This window comes from Ranitomeya variabilis, chromosome 1 (genome assembly GCF_051348905.1).
Source record: "Ranitomeya variabilis isolate aRanVar5 chromosome 1, aRanVar5.hap1, whole genome shotgun sequence".
Classification (NCBI taxonomy): Eukaryota; Metazoa; Chordata; class Amphibia; order Anura; family Dendrobatidae; genus Ranitomeya; species Ranitomeya variabilis.
The window spans coordinates 28,688,638-28,711,951 of NC_135232.1; the positions used below are offsets into that span (position 1 = coordinate 28,688,638).

The 23,314-nt window shown below is 42.6% G+C and overlaps 1 protein-coding gene across 1 annotated transcript in view; it reads right to left on the bottom strand.

Moving 5' to 3' along the window:
* Window positions 1-1,070: 1,070 nt before the first annotated feature.
* The window catches only part of SLC1A3 (solute carrier family 1 member 3), a 95,253-nt gene continuing 73,009 nt past the window's right edge, over window positions 1,071-23,314 (bottom strand). The window contains exons 5-10 of the mRNA XM_077281616.1: window positions 22,968-23,010; window positions 12,180-12,472; window positions 11,098-11,331; window positions 9,975-10,169; window positions 5,863-5,997; window positions 1,071-5,111 (exon numbers count right to left, since the gene is read on the bottom strand). Coding sequence (XP_077137731.1) covers window positions 4,907-5,111; window positions 5,863-5,997; window positions 9,975-10,169; window positions 11,098-11,331; window positions 12,180-12,472; window positions 22,968-23,010 — 1,105 coding nt within the window. The 3' untranslated portion in view covers window positions 1,071-4,906. The remainder of the gene's footprint in view (window positions 5,112-5,862; window positions 5,998-9,974; window positions 10,170-11,097; window positions 11,332-12,179; window positions 12,473-22,967; window positions 23,011-23,314) is intronic.

Genomic DNA, 23,314 nt, shown 5'->3' on the forward strand with positions numbered 1-23,314 from the left:
CCATGACATAGGTCGCAAACCCAGCTTTCTGACACTGAGCACTGTATTGCGACCTAATATCATTTGGTATTCTTCAGATTTCATTATGCTTTGCACCCAGTCAAGGCACCCAGTGCAAGAGGCAGCAACATCACCCCAAAACATCTTGGAACCTCCACCATATTTGACTGTAGGTATTGTGTACTTTTTTGTAGGCCTTATTCCATTTTTGGTAAACAGTAGAATGATGTGCTTTACCAAAAATCTCTATCTTGATCTTACCTGTCCACTAGATGCTTTCCCAGAAGGATTTTGGCTTATGTGCATGTCCATATGGGCCTGGCAAATGGTCCAATCATCAGCTAGCCTCACAACTTGTGAGCATTAATGCCCTAAAGTGATGAAAATAAGACTAAATAGAGGGGCCTGGGCTGGTGTTGGAAATTATTAAGGGGTCTGGTTTGAGGTCTGATTAATGTGGAGTTGGGTCCGGTGTCTAAATTAATTTAAGAGTCTGATCGGAGGTCCGAAATAATTTAGAGGATTGGTCTGGACTATGATTAATTTAAGGGTCTGTTCTGAATTTATCTAGGGGTCTGGTGTGAAGTCTAAATTAATTTAGAAGTCTGAGATTAGGTTTGATCTCACATCATGCTTGGAGCTGCATGTACGCTTAACAACATTATTAGATTATAACTTGGCTATGGATATTCATTTTTAAAATATATATTTTTTGCTCCTTTTTCAAATATTTTTAATTTGTAATGTTTACATGTTATGATTTCTGTTTTTGCTTTTATCCAAACTTAGTTACCACATTTTAACAGTTTATATTCTTATGTTATTCCACTACACAACCTAATTTATATTTTTTTATAATTTTTTTTCTAATTCTTAATTTTTTTCCACTTCTTATTCTCTCTCCTACATGTCAGAATCCTTATCTTGTAGGTTACAGTTTTTTATGTATTTCATATACTTTTTAAAATTCAATTTTGATTCTCTTTCCATTCTAAAAATTGAATTTTTTAGATTTGGCTTGATTTTTTAAATGAAAGCATCCAAATACAATGTGCAAACGAGTAGAATGGTTTCTTTTAGAATCTATTTTTTATTGAAAATACACCTACAAAGTACAATTCTTCAATCCACACTGGGTACATGAAAACAGAACCAGTAAAGGACATGTGGAAAGAAACTTCTATCGTACCTGATTCATGAAAACAGTTAGTTACATGACAAATGATTTAAAAAAAAAATTAACAAATAAACGACAATTTTCAACATTAGAATTTTATCAAAATGTTCACAAAGTTCAAAAACAACACACGCACAGTTACTCTCTAAAGTTAAGTTTTGTACATAAAATTTTTTTTGTATCTATTATAAAAAATATCTCTACTTACATTTCATAAGATCTGTATTTCTCTATTCATATTAGCAAAATATAGCATTTATATTGTACTGTATATCTCTGACTTGTGTAATGCCTGTAGATCTTTTTTAAAAAAGTACCCAGTTAAAACTTTCTAGCGAACGTAGATATTTCTCAGTATAGTACATACTCTGCACTTAAAAAAAAAAGATCGCTTTTTCTTTTACACAATATATATATACAGAACGGAAATTACATAACCTTTAAAGAACAGCGGCTGAGATACATTTGGGTTCAATGTCTGGTGAGTCTTTATATCACATTGAAACTTATGTTAATTAACTCTATCATGATGGACAGAAATGCTCAAACATATTGTGTCTTACTTAAAGACGTAAAGGGCATTGGATTTAAGGGCTCATGCACAGGTCCCATGGGCTGCGATTGGCCAATATTGTGCCCATGTGTTACTCACAGAGGCTTTTCCTCAATCTAAGAGAGAAAAATATGGCATGCTGTATGGCGTATTATGTAGATACTCTCAATTGCCATGGGCATGAACCCTACCGAAAAACATTTAAAAAAAAACCCTTAGTCATTAAATTTGTAATCCTAAGACACATTTGCTCAAGGCACTGGTCTTTTATAATAACACATTCGATCACATATGCAATTGGTAAGTCAAAATTGCACATGAAGGACATGAATGTTTTTCTCTATGGAGCCAATTTAAGGTTAGTGGTTGCTACTTGCCAAGAGAATTTTTTCTACCTTTGGGACCAAGACCCTATCTGACCTATATGTAAGAGAGGAGACATTGCTTTCTCCACGTAGCCTTGATGATGGCTCTTAGGGCCTCCAAATGCTAGATTTTGGAATTGGCAAGTAGGAAAGAGATCCAGTGTGTATGAAGTTCCTGGTAAATAAATATAAAACTTAACATTTAATAGGTTATTTAAAAACTTCAAAAAATTGATCAGTAGAGATAACTAGACGGACCTACACACTTCGACTGGATGCCTTACTCATGTTGTTGAGTCTTGAGATCAAAAATAAGGCATACAGCCGAAATATGTGGGTCCATCTACTTATCTGTTCTTATATATTTTTTTTGCCAGAGTGAATAACTTGGAGTTTTTAAATAACCTATTAAATGTTAAGTTTTATATATATTTACCTGGGACTTCATAAATGCTGGATCTCTTTCCAACTTGCTGATTCCTGTAGGTGTGTCTGCTCTGAACCTTCCCGTACTCTCTTGGTTAAACATCCAGTGTGGTGAGCTGAGAAGTTTTTTTTCACTAGATTTTGGAAGGACTGGTTGATCATCTATCTGAATTGGGAAGGCAGAGATGATAGTAAGCCATCATTGCCTTCTCAATCTCTGACATTCGGATCCCTGCTTCTGCAGCTGCCTATTATTCTTCCATGACATATTCTACTTGTTTAATGTCAACGCCCAATACTTTTGTGTTTCTGAGAGATAAGCCACCGCCAGAAGTGTCGGGCAGCAGTTTACTCCTCTACATATAAAGTGCGTCGGCTAACCACTAGCTACGGTGTATGGAAACCTGAAGTATGACCACTCATCCTTTTCTTTTTGGCTCAATAAGATCCATTTTGGAAAATAGAGAGGTTAGGCAGAACCTCTTCCCATTCCTACAAAGTAGTGAAGGCCCTTTCAACAGTCTGGTCAACAGAGACTATTATCTACATGGACCCATACTGTAATTCTATCAAGGATTCATACATAATCTACAAGCATTTTGGAGACAAGCTCCCCTGTAGTATGGATCTACGGGACTCTGTGTGCCATCATATAGGGCACTACAATTTGTGTTCTTAGGTCTACATTCATTAACACCACCAAAATCACCACCAAAATCACCACTAAGATGGAATATGACTGAGTCAATTAGAGTAAATAAAAAAAAAATACTTTTTACTTTCCAATTATGGCCCAATAGACATTTCAAGTGGGGTCTGAGATGTTCCCTGGCAATGAATTGTGGCAACGTTTGAGTCCCATAGAGATAAATGGGATCGGCTATGATCATTTATTTTAAAAGGTGAACACACTCTAAGATACTTTTGACTTGAGAGCAGCATCAATAGATTGTAAATAAAATTAAAAAAAGCAAAAGGCATAGCTGCCACCAAATGTTATTATACTCTGTAAGACGAAGGGAGACAAGTCTGAAGCCTTCAAGTATATCGAAGAAAAATTATCACAAAATTCCAGCAAAACCCTTCATAAAATAACCATTTTATCATAATGATCTACATAAATGTTCGGTGAACCACAGGCATATATATGAGATGGGAAATTAATTTTTAATGAAAATACTATATCCCCTTTTTATTGTAGAATTTATAATAATGGTATAACTAAGAGTAGCCTATATTTAAAGGGGGTGTCTACATTGGAAATCCCTTTCAATTGGAGGAATCTGTTAATAATAAACTGATCACAGTATGTTCAAATGCTGGAGCCCCCAGCAAGTGTTCAATTCTCTTACAGTGCCCCCACAGGAGAAATGAAGTATTACAGAGCACCAACTGAAATCAGTGGATCCCCCAGAAAGAATGGCGCTCTACCCTGTCGATGATTGATGTGGACCCACAATTGTAAATGATAACTTAAAAAAAACACTTGTGAATTTGGTCCTCTAACTTTTTTTTTTCTCCTTGGGTAAATTAGAATATCTTAAGTGCCCTGTTTAATAAGTACTCGGTGGTAACTTTAAGGGATGGCTCTAATTTAGGTGGCACAAATCTAGATATCAATTTAACCATTCTTGGGGAAAACAATGATTTTAGATAGCAGTGACCAATATCAAAATTTAGTACGGGGGGCCCTACCATGCCTTGACCATCACATGCCCTCTATTTAAGGTCACTCAGCTGACTATATGTTCTCCCTGAACAAAAGGATCTAGTTTTATACCCCTTTTTTTCTAAGGTGCAAAGCCCGTGAAGGACAACTCTTTTCAACATCCCTCTACGTGTTGATGAAAACTTACATAGGACCCCGTACCCATTTGCTCCTATAGAAGTTGTATGAATAGCCTTGATGATAAGCAAACCCTGACTAAAGGGTAATCTTTTAATTATTACCAATTATTGTGAAGTCCCACCCTTCAGGACACAGTAGAGGGACTCCAATACAAAATCTTCAACAAGCCCTCCATCTATCATATTCCATTTACAATACTTGTGTCTTGTTATGAGGCAGGATGTGGGGCTGATTGTTTCCGCTGTACCCCCGATTGCTACACCCTTGGTTCCCAAGTCATAAAAAGAGATATAAAACCCCCATATTATTAAAATAAAACTCTTGTACAAGCATGGTATTTTCATCAGCTGGTTAGCACAAACTGGTCAGAGCCACGTTGGCAAAATATTATTAAAAAATAAAAACGGGTATTGTGGCACCGATGATTGATGGTTGTCTGGCTACAGTTGGCGTCGCACTGGCACAAGACGATATGTTTGAAGGTTAAGACAAAATGGAATGAGTGTGTTTCCGGTCAGGAGACAATCGGAGGGCGTCTACATTTTAGTTTCACTGTCTATGGGTTTTTCAGTTTCATTTTCCTGGGAGATCAGCTGGTAGGGTTTCTTCATCTCATTTTCTTCAATCACGGAGTTGCCCATTTCGGCATCACCCTTTTTCAGCTCATGTCTGGACAGATGCTCCACTATTCCAGCACCAAGTGAGTCCCCAAGCACGTTTGTGGTGGTACGAAGCCGGTCCCTGTAATTAAAGATGTAGACCATGAAAGACAAACCCACTTAGTACTCAGGATTTGGGTTACATCTATGTTTAAGCAGTGGAATAGAAGCTTTATAAGAGGTTGAGAATTTTTTTGGCCTTGAGGTGACCTTCCACTGATCCCAACACCTCTTCCCCTTCCATCGACCACTTGGCTGATCTGTGGTCTTTTTTAGCCTTCATTGATAATATTCAACCGTTGGGTGTCTACAGCTCGTAAGCACATCTATAATTCGCCATGCTAACTGACTACAAACAATTCCTGTATAGTCTATAGTTATGTGATACTTCACTTCCACCACCTCCTCCTTCTTTTCTTGATAACCTAAGAAATGCGGAAGTGAGCAGTAAGGCCCAGATGGAAGTTTCTATGACTGCAGAATCAGACTACACAGATTGTTTGTAGTCTGTTACTATGGAGATACATAGGTCTGTATGGAGCAGTAGACACCCAATAATAGGAGATTTTTAAAAGTAACAAAATATTTGTAAAATTGTTTTTTTTTTTAATTTATTTATTTAAATGCATTAGAGAAGTATGAAAGTGGTTAACAAATGAACTTCAGCTTTAGGGTTATTGTTTTTTAGGAGATGAGAAGAGGGAATGGTAAAGGAGAACCTAGATCACATATTCAATAGATATCTCAGAGGCTTGATAAGAACTAATTGTAACCTTCCCAGATGACAAAACGATCAACCTTGTACTACAAGTAAAATTTTGGTAAATACTTACAAAAACCAATCAACTGCAATGATCAATGTAATGTCTTCTGTTGGCAATCCCACCGATGTCAGCACAATTACCATGGTGACAAGACCGGCTTGTGGGATCCCAGCAGCTCCAATACTTGCAGCTGTGGCTGTAATACTACAAATAAAGAACAAGTTATATCTCATACTGAGAACATTGTCAGAAATTCCAAAAATAGTTCATAGACAGTGCCTTTTCCATATTTTCTCACGTTAGACCCACAAACCTAAATTTATTTTATTAGGCTTTTATGTGATAACAACACAAAGCAGCAAGTATTTGTGAAGTGGAAAAGAAATAATACGGGGTTTTCTGATTACTTTAAAAATCTAAATCTGAAAATTGTGACATGCAGTTGTATTCAGCCCCGCTGAGCCAATACTTTGCACCTTTCACTGCAATCACTGCTACAGTCTTTTGGGGTCTGTCTCTTCCAGTTTTGCACATCTAGATGTAACATTTTTGCCCACTTTTCTTTTCACACTCACTCTTGCTCAGAGAGATTGGATGTAGGCGTCTGTGAACAGCAATTTTAAAGTGGTGCCACTGATTCTCAATGGGATTTACGTCTGGACTGTGACTGGGCCATTCATGCACATTGATATACTCTGATCTAAACCCTCTATTGTAGCTTTCGCAGGCTGTTTAATGTGGTTGTCCTGCTGGAAGGTGAATCTATGCCCCAGTCTCAAGACTCTTAACAGATTTTCCACCAGGATTGCCTTGTATTTTGCCCCATCCACCTTCCCATCAATTCTGACCAGCTTCCCTGTCCCTGCTGAAGAAAGGCCTCCCCACAGCAGGATGCCGCCACCACCATGTTTGATGGTGGGGATGGTATTTTCAGGGTGATGTTCTATGGCCTACCGCCTCAACGCATTAACCTAATTATCCCTGTGTGGCCTATTAATAAAAAACAACAACATAATCACGTTCCTCCATCATGTTCTCATACACTTTATGCAGTTAATAGCCTCTGTGTCTGTACTGTTACATACTTAGGCAGTTAACTGGTTCATGCAGCTTTACATGAACACCCGAGCCTTACACTATGCCTGGTCCAAATAACTAAAGCAATTGTTACCATCCACCTCTTGTGTCTCCCCTTTTCCTCATAGATTGTAAGCTTGCGAGCAGCAGGGCCCTCATTCCTCCTGGTATCTGTTTTGAACTGTGATTTCTGTTATGCTGTAATGTCTATTGTCTGTACAAGTCCCCTCTATAAGTTGTAAAGCGCTGCGGAATATGTTGGCGCTATATAAATAAAATTATTATTATTATTATTATTATTATTATTATGTCAGTTGTCCGCCACACATAGAGTTTTACATTTAGCCCAAAAAGTCCTCCTTTGGTCTCATCTGACCAGAGCACCTTCTTCCACATGCTCACAGTGTCCCCAACATGGCTTTTTGCAAATTGCAAATGGGACTTATTATTAGAGATGGGCGGATCCCTGGATGTTCTGGTCTGGCGGTGTCAAGACTCTGAACATTTTTATTACCTTTTGTGCATTACTGCCCTTTTCCAAGATGGCGTCTTTGGTCTCATGCGCACTGTGTCTTCCTGCTATAAAACTCCACCCCAGCCTTCAGTCTGTGCTAGAGTATTCTGCCTTGCATCCAGCTCCAGACTCTGATGACTCCCTGGCTATACACCTGCTCCTGTGAACCTGTGTGGTGATCCTGCTACTCTGCTCTGAGTTCCTGCTGCATACACCAGTTTCCAGTAATCCTCCTTCATCTGCTGCTCGTGTTTACTCCCATCTGCATTTGCTGGACATGTAAGCTGTTTCTGCTCTGCAAGAACCTGAGACTATCACCCAGGCCTTCCTGGTTGAGATAAGACATTGCTTGAACTGCCTTATAAGCATATCTATCTATGTTTGGACTAAAACAAGGACTTATTCGTGTCAAGTATCCTCAAGAATAACTGTGCTTCATAGACTTTCTGCGTAACTGCATTTTCCTCTGAAGTTTCCTATAGACTGCTGAGCTGCATTTAATATTTACACCAAGTGTTGTGGACTTGAGTTTCTCTCTGCACCTGTTTGAATCACCGTGTGATAATATAGACTTTACCACTTATAAAACGGTGTCCTGTAGTTGTCTTGTTCCACCCAAAGAGTCTCCTGAGTTATCCCCTATAATTATTACAGGCGGGTTCTGCCAAATCATTAAAAAAGTTCAGGTCGGGTACCAGAAGAGTATCCGGACCCAAACATCCAGTGTTTGCTACTGTGTCATGTGCATGACAGCACAGCAAACACTGACTGATCAGCGGTAAAATCATTACTGCCAGTCAGACAGCCGCAGTTCCAACGCTGTCTATTGAGACCGCAGCTATGATCGGAGGTAAGAAGCTTACCTCCAGTCACTGGCGTCAGCTGGTGGGACTATTCGCCTGCTGCTGCTAATAACAGCGAGAGTAGTCAGCGACTGATGGAAGTATTCATCAGCTGCTGCCTGCACTCTAGCTAAATAATAAAAAAGAAACGGCATGGGTTCCTCTGTATTTTTGATAACCAGCCAGGCAAAACTGACAGCTACGTGCTGCAACACTCAGATGTCAGCTTTAGCAAGGTTGGTTTTCAAAAATAGAGGTGTTCCCATGCTGTTTTTTTAAATTATTTATTTAGATCTCAGGTGCCGGCTAATGAATGCTCCCATCAGCCGCCACCTGCTCTCGCTGTTGGTAGCGGGAGCAGGCGTCGGCTGATGAGGGCAGTAGTCCCATCAGCTGACACCAGTGACCGGAGGTAAAAATATGATGACAGCTGCGGGCTCACACTCATATTTGACAGCATGGGAACCGCGGCTGTCTGACCACCGGTAATGATTTAACGCCGATCAGAGGCAGTGTTTGCCACTCTGTCATGCACATGACCACATAACAGCGCGAGAAACACCAGGTATTTGGGAGGCCGAACCCGAACAGTAACATGGACCTCCTGGTGAAGTCGGTGTTCGGTATCTGTGCCCGAACAGTAGATGTGCGATATGGATGCGAAACTTTACTGTTCCGTTTTGCCCATCTCCACTTATTATAGCTTCATTTAAAAAATGTCTTTCTTCCTGTCACTCTTCCTTGAAGCCGAGTTTTGTGGAGTATGTGACTAATAGTTCTCCAGTGGTCAGATTCTCCCCCCTGAGCTGTGGATCTCTGCAGCTCCTCCTATGACTATGCTCTAATTAGTGCTCTCCTTGCTTATAATGTCAGGTTAGGTGGACGGCCATGTCTTGGTAGATTTGCAGTTCTGCCATACTCCTTCCATTTTTGGATGATGGATTTATCAGTGTTCTGTGAGATGTTCATAGCTTAGGCTATTTTTTATAACCTAACCCTGCTTTACTCTTCTCCACAACTTTATCCCTGACCTGTCTGGTGAGCTCCTTCATTTTCATGATGGTGTTTGATCCCTAATGTTCTCAAACTTCTGAGGCCTTCACAGAACAGCTGTAGTTATACTGAGAAGAAATTGCACAGAGGTGGACTCAATTTACTAATTATGTGATTTCTGGAGGCAATCAGTAACTCAGGATTTTATTAAGGGGTATCAGACTACAGGGGGCTGAATACAAATGCACATCATCATTTTCAGATTTATATTTTTAAAATATTTAGAAAACCTTGTGTCATTTCTTTCACACTTCACAAATTCTCGCTACTTTGTGTTGGTGTCACATAAAATCCCAATAAAATTCCTAAATATTTGAGGGTGTAGCGTGAAAACTGTTGAAAAGTTCACACTGTATGAATACTTTTTCAAGGCACTGTATATAAGACAAAAGCTTCCACGTCTTTTTGGTCAACTGTAGTTAAGTTTTGCAATGTATTTGCAATTCTTACATAAGCAGCACAATTCTGCACTTCTCAAAAGAGAAAGATCTGAAATAAGCCGCTTGCATGTCATAGAGGACGTCCTTGAGCACGGGTATAATAAAGCCTGACTTTACTTAATGGGTAAAAATCGGGTTATCAATTACATTTAATACGTTTGCAGAAAATGCTAGAAGATTTCTGCTCTGAAGTCTGCAGAATTGTAAATGCAGCTGTGGAGCAGCACCGGCTGTTCTAAAAATGGAATCAGTTACCTTATTGTAATAATCTGTCCAAAATTAAGGTCATAATTGTTGACTTGAGCAATGAAAATAGCAGCCAGGGCTTCATAGAGGGCGGTGCCGTCCATATTGATTGTAGCTCCTACTGGTAGCACAAATCGGGTCACCCTCTTATCCACTTTATTGTTTTCTTCCAGACACTTGAATGTAATCGGTAAAGTTGCAGAGCTGCAAAAAAAATAAAAAACAGTAGATGTGAGTGGAACAGCAATGATAATAGGGAGGAAAGCGGTTCAGGTTTCTTCGGCTACACTTCCTCGCCAGTGACAGAGTAGCCTATGTCCCGCTACTTGGTTTAAACTTTTTGTCCGTAGGCTTTAGGCACCGGAGGATGTGGATCAGAAGCACACAGCTCATCGTGGTACTGAGGACACTCACTTGAAGCCCCTTGACCCCAGTGCAAAATCTGTACAATGTTCCCCATGTACCTTGTCACATTTATAGTACTGGTGTCTTCGTAGCTGGGGGGAGGATTATTTGGGCCCCTTCAGACACCAGGACCTGGATGTGACTCCTACCTTTGCATCATATATAACCACACAAACTATGACACCATTATTAGGCCCAGCAGGAGAGGTGGCTCTCATGTTGAGTTGGAAACTGGCTTCGGGGGCTATCACCTAACTTACTAATTCTAGCGGTCAGAACCCTACTGATCCCAAAAATGGGTTCCTTCGGAATGGAGAGTTGACCGCGCAAGCCCTTCGATGCTCCATTCACGCTCTATGATGCTGCGGTAGATTGCCAAATGCCGTTTTTGGTGGTCTACAGCATGGAGCGGTGGTGTGCATGCGTGGCATGTAAGGGTACGTTCTGAGGATGGGTGGGGATCCTTACAGTTGGACTGCCACCAATGAGAAAGTTATCCTGTAAATTTAATGCTGGGAATGACCGTTTATAACCCCACCTGCCTCTTTCTGGCCAACTAAGTGAAAGAGGGCCACCATTGATCCTTGTTTTGTTTCACTATGCACATGGGAAGATATGAAGATATGGGGCTTTCATAGGGTTCTGCTTGCACCATTTACTTTTATAGCCATTTGGTATTAGGAGAAGAGGAGTATAAGAAGACAGTTATGTTTGGATGAGTGCTTACCTTGAGGAAGTTCCCAGGGCTGTGATCAAGGCTTGCAGCAATCCTCCGATGAACATCCAAGGGTTTTTACGAGTAACAAGGAAGTAAAGCAGAGGAAGGACGACGATGGCGTGAATAAGAAGCCCTATAATCACAGTGATGGTGTACATGCCAAGCTGCCCTCCGACCACCCCCATGTCTTCCATCTCTGCAATCTTCCCAGCAATCAAAAAGAGGATTCCTATGGGGGCATACCTAGAAACAAATTAATTATACGTCAACGACACGATCTAGCATGATGTCATGATATACATTCAACTTTTAGGCAAGCCCTTCCAGCAGGACACTCATGCCAAAAATCTATATCCCTTTTTTAGACTATGTCTACTCTATACATTTTTCTTTACCCAACCCCCCTTTTCTTCTGGGAGTGTAGGCCATCGCTTTGATGTTGGGGAAGATTTACCATGCATGGAGTATTCAATAAAAAAGTTTTAGTTTTAAAAACTTCTTGGAAATCTGAACTTCAGAAAAGGTAAAGGGATTATCTGCCTCACCAAAATTGAGTGTTCTGTGGCCGTTTTGGGGAATTTTGGGGGCATTCCTCAGTGGTCTTTGGGGGTGAGGCTTAAATGTCCAAGATACTCACTCGTAATCCTAAATCTGAATTTACACATTGCATAGTTTTTCATGGGATCAGTGATTGGTTACAGCGCTGAAGTTGACTATCAAAGACCGGAGCAGCATTGAGAGGCAGCTCTCAACCCGAGGAGGGTAAGTAAAGCGAGGGTAAGTAAAGCTCAGTTTATTATTTTATAGCCTGTAGGCTAAAATTAGTTGAAACGGGACAAGCCCTTTATATTTTGTTTGAATTTGAAAATCCCACTCATATGTATTGCAATGTGAATTGTTCACAAGATTCAAGGGGGGAATATGCCCCCAAATTCTGCAGCAAATGCATATACAAATCTATATATAAATCTACCGTAAGAGAAAATGTCATAGGACTGCTCATAAAGAAACTGCACCTTGTGCGCCACCTTATGCCCGCACACGCGTCTCTGCTATGTCTAAGCGGCCTCACGTAATACATGGATACTCACCACATAATCACCGCAACCAATCTCATAATGGCCTCATTGAGGCTGTCAAAGAAATCCTTTAAGGCTTTGCCTTGTTCTTTCATGTTTCCAATCACCAGACCAAAGCACATCGAGAACACCACAAGTCCCAGCGCATTAACTCCATTCACCGCCCCTGGAACGGGCACCATCTCCTCCCGAAATTTGGTTAATGACTCCATGGCCTCCGATACATTGTTCATGACTGATGCCAACAAGGTTTCATTTTGAGGCACATAAATCTTGAACTGTTTCTTCTCATAGTTCGTCTTGAACTAAGTAAGAAAAAAAATGTAAAGTTTATTCATATAAAAAAAAGTCATAAAAATAAGAGTAATTGCTGATCTTATGAATTATAGTCATAAATCAGAACTGCTGTTCCAATATATCTATATTTAAAAAAAATGAAGCAATTTGGCAAATAAAATTAGTAAAAAAAATTAACTACTGTTTTGGGTCTATGGCACATATGCAGACCTATATGTCTCCATAGTTACAGACTACAAACCTTGTGTAGTCTGAACCTGATAATTTTTGCTAAGCTGAAAAAAAAGCAACATTTGCTGCAGATTTTGTTGTATGCTTCTCTAAGACTGTGAAGAGTACTCCAGTCTGTTTATTTGAAAAATGTACATTCGTGTATACAGTATACAGGTGCTTCTCACAAAATTAGAATATTATTAAAAAGTTAATTTATTTCCGTTCTTCAATACGGAAAGTGAAACTCACATATTATATAGAGTCATTACTCACAGAGTGATCTATTTCACGTGTTTATTTCTGTTAATGTTGATGATTATGGCTTACAGCCAATGAAACCCAAAAGTCATTATCTCAGTAAAGTAGAATAAATAACAAAAAACATCTGCAAAGGCTTCATAAGCATTTATAAAGGCCCCTTAGTATGTTTCAGTAGCTCCACAATCATGAGGAAGACTGCTGACTTGACAGATGTCCAGAAGGCAGTCATTGACACACTCCACAAGGAGGGTAAGCCACAAAAGGTCCTTGCTAAAGAAGCCGACTGTTCACAGAGTGCTGTATCCAAGAATATTAATGGAAAGTTGAGTGGAAGAAAAAAGTGTGTTAGAAAAAGGTGCACAAGCAACCGGGATAACCGCAGCCTTGAAAGGATTGTTAAGAAAAGGCCATTCAAAAATTAGCTGGAGTCATGGCTTCAAAAGCCACCACACACAGACTTATCCAGGACATGGACTACAAGTGTCGCATTCCTTGTGTCAACCCACTCATGACCAATAGACAACACCAGAATAGTCTTTCCTGGGCCAAGGAGAAAAAGAACTGGATGGTTGCTCAGTGGTCCAAGGTGTTGTTTTCAGATGAAAGTAAATTTTGCATTTCATTTGGAAATCAAGGTCCTAGAGTCTGGAGGAAGAGTGGAGAGGCCACAATCCAAGCTGCTGGAGGTCTAGTGTGACGTTTCCACAATCAGTGATGGTTTGGGGAGCCATGTCATCTGCTGGTGTAAGTCCACTGTGTTTTATCAAGATCAAGAGGAAGATGAGCGACACCAGACCCAACAATGCAGATGAGCTGAGGGCTGCTATCAAAGCAACCTGGGCTTCCATAACACCTCATCAGTGCCACAGGCTGATCGCCTCCATGCCACACCACATTGATGCAGTAATTGATGCAAAAGGAGCCCCGACCAAGTATTGAGTGCATTTACTGAACATACAGTACAGACCAAAAGTTTGGACACACCTTCTCATTTAACGATTTTTCTGTATTTTCATGACTATGAAAATTGTACATTCACACTGATGGCATCAAAACTATGAATTAACACATGTGGAATTATATACTTAACAAAAAAGTGTGAAACAACTGAAATTATGTCTTAAATTCTAGGTTCTTCAAAGTAGCCACCTTTTGCTTTGATGACTGCTTTGCACACTCTTGGCATTCTCTTGATGAGCTTCAAGAGGTAGTCACCGGGAATGGTCTTCCAACAATCTTGAAGGAGTTCCCAGAGATGCTTAGCACTTGTTGGCCCTTTTGCCTTCACCCTGCGGTCCAGCTCACCCCAAACCATCTCGATTGGGTTCAGGTCTGGTGACTGTGGTGGCCAGGTCATCTGGCGTAGCACCCCATCACTCTCCTTCTTGATCAAATAGCCCTTACACAGCCTAGAGAAGTTTGGAGTCATTGTCCTGTTGGAAAAAAAAAGATGGTCCAAATAAACGCAAACCGGATGGAATAGCATGCCGTTGCAAGATGCTGTGGTAGCCATGCTGGTTCAGTATGCCTTCAATTTTGAATAAATCACCAGCAAAGCACCCCCACACTATTACACCTCCTTCTCCATGCTTCACGGTGGGACCCAGGCATGTAGAGTCCATCCGTTCACCTTTTCTGCGTCACACAAAGACATGGTGGTTGTAACCAAAGATCTCAAATTTGGACTCATCAGACCAAAGCGCAGATTTCCACTGGTCTAATGTCCATTCCTTGTGTTCTTTAGCCCAAACAAGTCTCTTCTGCTTGTTGCCTGTCCTTAGCAGTGGTTTCCTAGCAGCTATTTTACCATGAAGGCCTGCTGCACAAAGTCTCCTCTTAACAGTTGTTGTAGAGATGTGTCTGCTGCTAGAACTCTGTGTGGCATTGACCTGGTCTCCAATCTGAGCTGCTGGTAACCTGCGATTTCTGAAGCTGGTGACTCGGATAAACGTATCCTCAGAAGCAGAGGTGACTCTTGGTATTCCTTTCCTGCGGCGGTCCTCATGTGAGCCAGTTTCTTTGTAGTGCTTAATGGTTTTTGCCACTGCACTTGGGGACACTTTAAAAGTTTTCCCAATTTTTCGGACTGACTGACCTTCATTTCTTAAAGTAATAATGGCCACTCGTTTTTCTTTACTTAGAATTTGAATTATGGCAAGAAAAAAGCAGCTAACAGTCTATTCAGTAGGACTATCAGCTGTGTATCTACCAGAGTTCTGCTCAACACAACTGATGGTCCCAACCCCATTTATAAGGCAAGAAATCCCACTTGTTAAACCTGACAGGGCACACCTGTGAAGTGAAAACCATTCCCGGTGTCTACCTCTTGAAGCTCATCAAGAGAATGCGAAGAGTGTGCAAAGCAGTCATCAAAGCAAAAGGTGGCTACTTTGAAGAACGTAGAATATAAGACATAATTTCAGTTGTTTCACAATTTTTTGTTAAGTATATAATTCCACATGTGTTAATTCATAGTTTTGATGCCTTCAGTGTGAATGTACAATTTTCATAGTCATGAAAATACAGAAAAATCTTTAAATGAGAAGGTGTGTCCAAACTTTTGGTCTGTATTGTATATTTCAGTAGGCCCACATTTCGGATTTAAAATAATTTTTCAAGCTGGTGTTATAAAGTATTACAATTTACTGAGATAATGACTTTTGGGTTTTCATTGGCTGTAAGCCATAATCATCAACATTAACAGAAATAAACATGTGAAATAGATCACTCTGTGTGTAATGACTCTATATAATATATGAGTTTTACTTTTTGTATTGAAGAACTGAAGTAAATTAACTTTTTGATTATATTCTAATTTTATGAGAAGCACCTGTATCTTCTCTTATGACGTATTTACGGGATTTATTTTGCAGGTTGTGAAGGAAGATGGTCCATTGTGCTTTATGGTTATGATGTGTGTGTTGCTATTGATGGAGGAAGGACTTCTGGGCGACCGTCACAAAGTAGATATGGCAGACTGACTGGGTCCAGGTAGCTCATGGTGCAACCTGGGAAATGGAGAGAAGAGACTCTGAGAGATCAAGACTTTGGTCACCTAGTAAAAAAGTGAGCCCTTCTGTGCTTAGGTTGTAGAAAACGTACCGCCAATGGTGGAAAGCCTTGTAACCAAAATTGAGCCAATGGGAAGGAGTGGTGGTAGTGCCAAGAGGTAGAAATAGAAGATATTTATGGTGCAGGCTCATGCACTGAGCCTGCTCCATTTCAGGCTGGTACTGACAGTTTTACACAGCAGACATCTGCCAGTAACTAAAAGCTTTGATCGTAACAGTATACCCCTTAGATGCCATGGTAAAGAGCGACCATTTCATCTAAATGGTTAAATAGGTTTTTGGGCCCTATTGTCACACCTACTGGTCATCAGATTGCGGGAACATAACGTGTTAATCATTGCCAGGCAGGAGCCCACCAGGTCAGAACTTTACTATGGAAACCCAGGATTTCTATGTGAAAGATGGCTGAAAGGTTCCTGGTATGGAAATGGTGGACCGGATGTCAGGAGACATGCCTTATCGGTCACCAGTTGGAACGTGAATGGACCTCAGAAACTAAAGGCAGTTTGATCCCTCGTCTATGTAAGGCCATGTAAATGAGTTGCAGAATATATGATGACTATGGTGGTCTAGGGCTGTAAGAGAAGAAGGTCGGCAAGAGCACCACGTAAGCGCTAATGGCTGAAGTATATCGTGGGCTTAGATCTTTGGAGTCTGTTGACGTTGTGGGAATAGTTGAAAGACCCTTATTGTCCTGTCCTGAAGAGGGTTTGGGAGAGTCACCGTGGGTCCAGTTGAGGCTGCACTGGTTGACCTGGCGACCTGTGACATGAACTAAAGAGTGGTCTGCGGAGTAGACAGTGGAAGGGGGGAGTGTGAACTAAATCCCTTGAGAGTCAGGGCCTAAGTTTTTGGCAGCCCAACTGTTATCATAAGTATAAATAGAGAAGATCTATAGGGTGGTGTAAGAGTCATGTCGGTCTGGTAGTTGGGGGCAGGTATATCTCGCCTAGATATCTGTCCTATGTGAGTTAGGCTGCTCTGTGTCTTCAGCATACTCATGGGTTAATAAGTGCAGGTTTAAAAGATGACCAGCTGGAGGAATCAGGCGTCAGCCTGGGGCACACAGAATGCCTGTCTGTGTGAGACAAACGTGAGTGAGAGCTATGCTCATGATCTATGTAATGTTAGCTGGGTGGGAGAAGCTCCCCCAGTTGTTAGTTAGGAACGTATCTGTATAGTTAGCGCCGGACAGGCAAGGATTTCTTTTTATGATTTGTTTTCTGTATTTGCTTTCACTTTAATAAATCTGACCTGAGGTCGGTCTACTTGGAAACCTGCTGTCGCCTCAGAGTTTAATGCACAAACCACGTGACCTTTGACCCCAGCAAAGGCGATCCCGGAGTGTTTTGTTACATTGTGGTGGAGAACGCGGGCACTCCGTGGCACAGGCGACAGTATGGAAGACGTGGTGAAAGCCCTAGTACAGTCCACTGCCGTACAGCAGCAGGCCACTGCCGCACAGCATGAAGCTAACCGCTTGATGGCCGCACAGCTAAAGGAGTTGGTGGACGTGACGACTGCAGACCGCCAGCTTCTCCAACAGGTGGCGCAGCGCTTGGTGAGCATGCCTGAGGCTAACCCGGAAGCAGAGTCCAGGAGAATCCATGTGAGTCGGTACTGGCAAAAGCTGACCGCAGAAGATGACGTCGAGGCGTACCTGACAACGTTTGAGCGGACAGCGTTGAGAGAGAAGTGGCCGAAGGAACGATGGGCCGATCTAATTGCTCCGTTTCTCTCCGGTGAGGCCCAAAAAGCTTACCATGACTTGGACCCGGAAGTCGCTCAGGACTTTGAGAGGCTGAAAGCTGAGGTCCTGGCCCGGCTGGGTGTGACGACGGCTGTCCGTGCACAGAGGGTACATCAGTGGACCTATCAGCCAGATAAACCGCCGCGATCGCAGATGTTCGACCTGATCTACTTGATAAAGAAATGGCTGCAACCCGAGGTACTGACAACTCCGGAGATAATCCAGCGGATCGTTCTGGACAAGTACCTGAGAGTACTACCACCGGCGCTGAAAAAGTGGGTGAGCCAAGGAAATCCCGCGACAGCGGATCAATTGGTGGACTTGGTGGAGCGTTATTCCGTGGCGGAAGGACTTCCTGATGATACCGCTACTACCCGAACTGTACCTCCTCCTCGTGGAACCGGTAAGACTGTTCCAGGGACTGCGCCAAAAACTGTGGGGGAGGAACACGGGACTGCTCGCACCCCGAGATCAAGGGTGTCGGACTCTGGTTTCAATAGGGGGCCTGTTAGGTGTTTCCGTTGCCATGAGAAGGGCCATGTTTCTGCGAACTGTCCTGTTACCACTGAACCCATGCAGTGCGACGTTACGGACTCTAAGAAACGCATGTCTTTGGTTACACGGCTAGTAAGTGTGAATGCGGGTCAAAATGATACAGCGAAACACCTGTGTGAATTGTCTGTAGATGGGAAAAATGTTGTGGCATTGCTAGACTCTGGAAGTGTGGTGACTCTGGTGAAAGCCAGTCTGGTGGCACTTCCATCTGGTCCGTCTGATAAATTTTCTGTAACGTGTGTGCATGGTGACACCTGCTCATATCCTACAGCGGTCATATGTATCTCCACTCCCTATGGGTCTGTGCAACACAAAGTGGGACTCATTCCCGCATTGTTACATGATATAATCCTGGGCAGGGATTTTCCTCATTTCTGGCAGTTGTGGGAGAATCAGTTGCTCCTTCACGGTAGCTGTAACCGTGAATCTTCTCCCATGCTATCTGGAGGTCCCGAGCTCCTGGAGGAGACCCCACAGGAAGATGCAGCTGGGGAGATTAGTGAATCTAACCTTCAGTACCCCTTCTCAGTTATGGCGGGGGAAACTGAGGAAACTGAGGAAACTCAGCGAGAGGCGGGGGCAGGTAGCCATCCAGCCCCCTGCCTGCCAGATTTGGAAGTCCAGGTGGATGACTTTCACAGCGAGCAAATGAAAGATCCTACTCTGGCTCCGGCTAGAAAAAACGTAAAAATAATAGATGGGGTACCCGTAGAACCTGACACCAGGCTAGCATACCCGTACATGGTACTTGAAAATGATTTGCTCTACCAGGTAGAGAAAAAAGGGGAGGACACTGTGCAACGGTTAGTGGTACCCAAACCTTATCGGCGGAAGGTACTGGACCTGGCCCACGGACATATAATGGGGGGACATCTGGGGGTGCAGAAAACCACAGAAAGGATATCCCATTGCTTTGTGTGGCCCGGCTTACATAGTGATGTGTGTAACTATTGTGAGTCCTGTCCAGAGTGCCAGATCTCCGCGCCTAAACCTCTGTTCCGTAGCCCTTTGGTACCTCTCCCTGTCATTGGAGTCCCATTTGAGAGAATTGGGATGGATTTGGTTGGGCCCCTTCCCCGGTCCGCACGGGGGCACCAACATATTCTCGTCATCGTGGACTATGCCACTCGCTACCCGGAAGCCATCCCTTTACGAAACACGGCTACCAAAACGATTGCTAAAGAGTTGGTACAAGTGTTTAGTCGGGTGGGAATTCCTAAACAGATACTCACCGACCAGGGGACTCCCTTTATGTCAAGGGTGATGAAGGAGCTCTGTAGGCTCCTACAAATAGACCCATTGCGTACATCTGTCTATCACCCTCAAACCGATGGGTTGGTTGAGCGGTTCAATAAAACCTTAAAACAAATGCTACGGAAGGCGATAGACAAAGACGGGAAGAACTGGGATTACTTGTTACCCTATTTGCTGTTTGCCATTAGGGAAGTTCCCCAGTCTTCCACCGGATTCTCGCCTTTTGAACTATTGTACGCACATCGTCCCCGTGGTCTGTTGGACGTCGCAAAAGAAACCTGGGAAGGTCAAGTCACTCCCTTTAAAACGGTGATCGACCATGTAACACAAATGCAAGACCGTATTGCCGCGGTCATGCCCATTGTTAGGGACCATATGTTACAGGCCCAGGGAGCCCAGAGGCAAAGTTATGATAGAGGTGCTAAGGTCCGTACATTTGCGCCCGGGGATAGGGTGTTGATCCTAATCCCTACGGTGGATAGTAAATTTCTGGCGAAATGGCAGGGCCCCTTTGAGGTCATGGAGAGGGTTGGTGAAGTGAACTATAAAGTATACCAGCCTGGTAAAAGAAAGCCAGAACAGATTTACCATGTGAATCTGATAAAACCCTGGAAAGACCGCTCTGCCCTAGCCGTGGATATACCCCGCCCGGTTTGCGCACCTACCGTACCGGAGGTGCAGATTGCCGAGACTCTCTCGGAACGACAAAAGTCTGAGGTGAAGCAGTTTTTGTTACAGAACCGACAGTTTTTCTCGGAAAAACCTGGCCAGACTAAGCTGGTGAAACATGAGATCGTCACAGAACCCGGGGTCACAGTCCATGTGAAGCCTTACCGGATTCCGGAAGCCCGCCGTGAAGCCGTCTCCCGGGAAGTGAGGGCAATGTTGGACTTAGGAGTCATTGAGGAGTCGCACAGCGCTTGGTCCAGTCCAATCGTGTTGATACCCAAGCCGGATGGCTCCATAAGATTTTGTAATGACTTTAGGAAACTGAATGCGGCTTCTAAATTTGATGCGTATCCTATGCCCCGGGTCGATGAGTTGATCGACCGGCTTTGTAAAGCCCGATACCTTACGACCCTGGATCTAACAAAGGGGTACTGGCAGATCCCTCTGGCCGAGGCGGCCAGAGAAAAGACGGCATTTGCTACACCAGAAGGTCTGTTCCAGTATATCTACATGCCATTTGGACTTCACGGAGCACCAGCAACGTTCCAGAGACTGATGGATCGAGTCTTGAGGCCCCACAGGCAGTACGCTTCTGCCTACCTCGATGACATCGTAATTTACAGCAAGGACTGGGGGACGCACCTCCAGAAAGTACAGGCGGTGATTGATGACCTGCGAGAAGCAGGCTTAACTGCGAACCCCAAGAAATGTCACATCGGGCTTGAAGAAGCCCGATATTTGGGCTACGTGATAGGCAGAGGAGTGATTAAGCCCCAGATCGACAAAATACAAGCTATTCAGAGCTGGCCGCAGCCAGTGAACAAGAAACAAGTTCAAGCGTTCCTGGGCATTGCCGGCTATTATCGCCGGTTCATACCCAACTTTGCAGCCATTGCCACCCCCTTGTCGGATCTTACCAAAGGGAAGGATTCCGTCATGGTAAAGTGGACTTCCGCGGCCGAAGAGGCCTTCCACAGCCTAAAACGGGCTTTGTGCTCTCAGCCCGTACTAGTGACTCCCGATTTCAGCAACGAGTTTGTGGTGCAAACTGATGCCTCTGATACTGGTATCGGAGCTGTACTTTCCCAGGTGAAGGACGGAGTGGAACACCCGGTCCTCTACCTCAGTCGGAAATTAAATGTACATGAGCAGAGGTATGCCGTGGTTGAAAAAGAGTGTCTAGCCATTAAATGGGCTCTCGACTCTCTCAAGTATTACCTGGCAGGTAGGAAGTTTAAGTTGGTCACGGACCATGCCCCTCTCAAGTGGATGCACCTCCACAAGGACCGTAATAGTAGGGTAACTCGCTGGTTCCTTGCCCTGCAGGCTTACTCTTTCACAGTAGAGCATCGCCCAGGGGCGCAGATGGGAAACGCCGATGCCCTATCCCGAGTGCACTGTTTCGGGGGTGTCCTTGCTCGACCGGAGTGGTCTGAGCAGGAGGGGGGGATATGTAAGAGTCATGTCGGTCTGGTAGTTGGGGGCAGGTATATCTCGCCTAGATATCTGTCCTATGTGAGTTAGGCTGCTCTGTGTCTTCAGCATACTCATGGGTTAATAAGTGCAGGTTTAAAAGATGACCAGCTGGAGGAATCAGGCGTCAGCCTGGGGCACACAGAATGCCTGTCTGTGTGAGACAAACGTGAGTGAGAGCTATGCTCATGATCTATGTAATGTTAGCTGGGTGGGAGAAGCTCCCCCAGTTGTTAGTTAGGAACGTATCTGTATAGTTAGCGCCGGACAGGCAAGGATTTCTTTTTATGATTTGTTTTCTGTATTTGCTTTCACTTTAATAAATCTGACCTGAGGTCGGTCTACTTGGAAACCTGCTGTCGCCTCAGAGTTTAATGCACAAACCACGTGACCTTTGACCCCAGCAAAGGCGATCCCGGAGTGTTTTGTTACAGTGGTCCTATTTAGATCTTCTCCAAAGAAAAATCCAAGAACCCTTAGATCCTTGAGGTGAAGGAACAATAACATAAAGAACCCTCCCTAGAGCAGGGTCTGGAAGAAGAGCTAGAGAAGAGATAGACCCCCATGTGTCAGGAGGCCTCCATGATGCAGGACGTGAGACTGTGTCCTGGGAGACAGTGGCCCTTGTTTATCAAAGCTATCTAAACGTAAATCTGACCATGTTGCCCATAGCAACCAATCACAGCACAGCTTTAATTTTTTAAATAGCTCTGATAGCATGAAAGCTGTGCTGTGATTGGCTGCTATGGGCGACATATTGGTTTTATAATAGACCGTTTCCAATCATCTGCCCCAGTGTTTGTGATGAGGGCAGAACATTGCTATATCTGTCTTGTGTCTGCTCAGTTTGCTTTCTGTACATCGTTCTTGTATAATCTCTCGTTGCGGTGCTGAAGCCATCGTGCATTTAAGGTGAGCAAAACACAATGTGTGACACGATCGTGGTCAGTCAAAGATTATTTATTGTTCTCTGTGCTTTTCTCCATTGTTTAAGTGGAACCATTAGGAAGACACATAGCTCTGCACAGGAGCTGTGTACGCAAACTATGTCAGAACCCTTTACATTGGTGTGTTATGTCTGCGTCTAGGTGACAACCAATATGGCCGCCATTATGCAATATGCGGATAATCGCTCAATTTCCAACAATATAGTAAATGTAGTATATAGAAATATATAAACAGTGATTATCGGCCATTAATACGATAACTGTAATACGCCACATATATAATGTTTACAGCTTATCATGGATCTCCTACCTGTTTGAAGCAGGCCTCCACCATATTGGGAGGGAACATATTTCTGTCAGGAAGGAGATAAAATAGAGAAAGGTTACGAAACCCATAGAAAAAAGCAAGATAATGTTATAATATGTATAATATAATTATTAATGTTATGTAATATAATATAATTTACAATATGATGCAATTTTATGTAATATCTTAAAGCATATCATTTATAAAGTAATATTCTAATATATTACATGTATATTATATGTATATATACAATATATTAGAATATTATGTCATATAATATATATATAGAATATATTAGATTTATTAGTATTATTTATTAATTATTTATATTATTTATATTATTTCATATA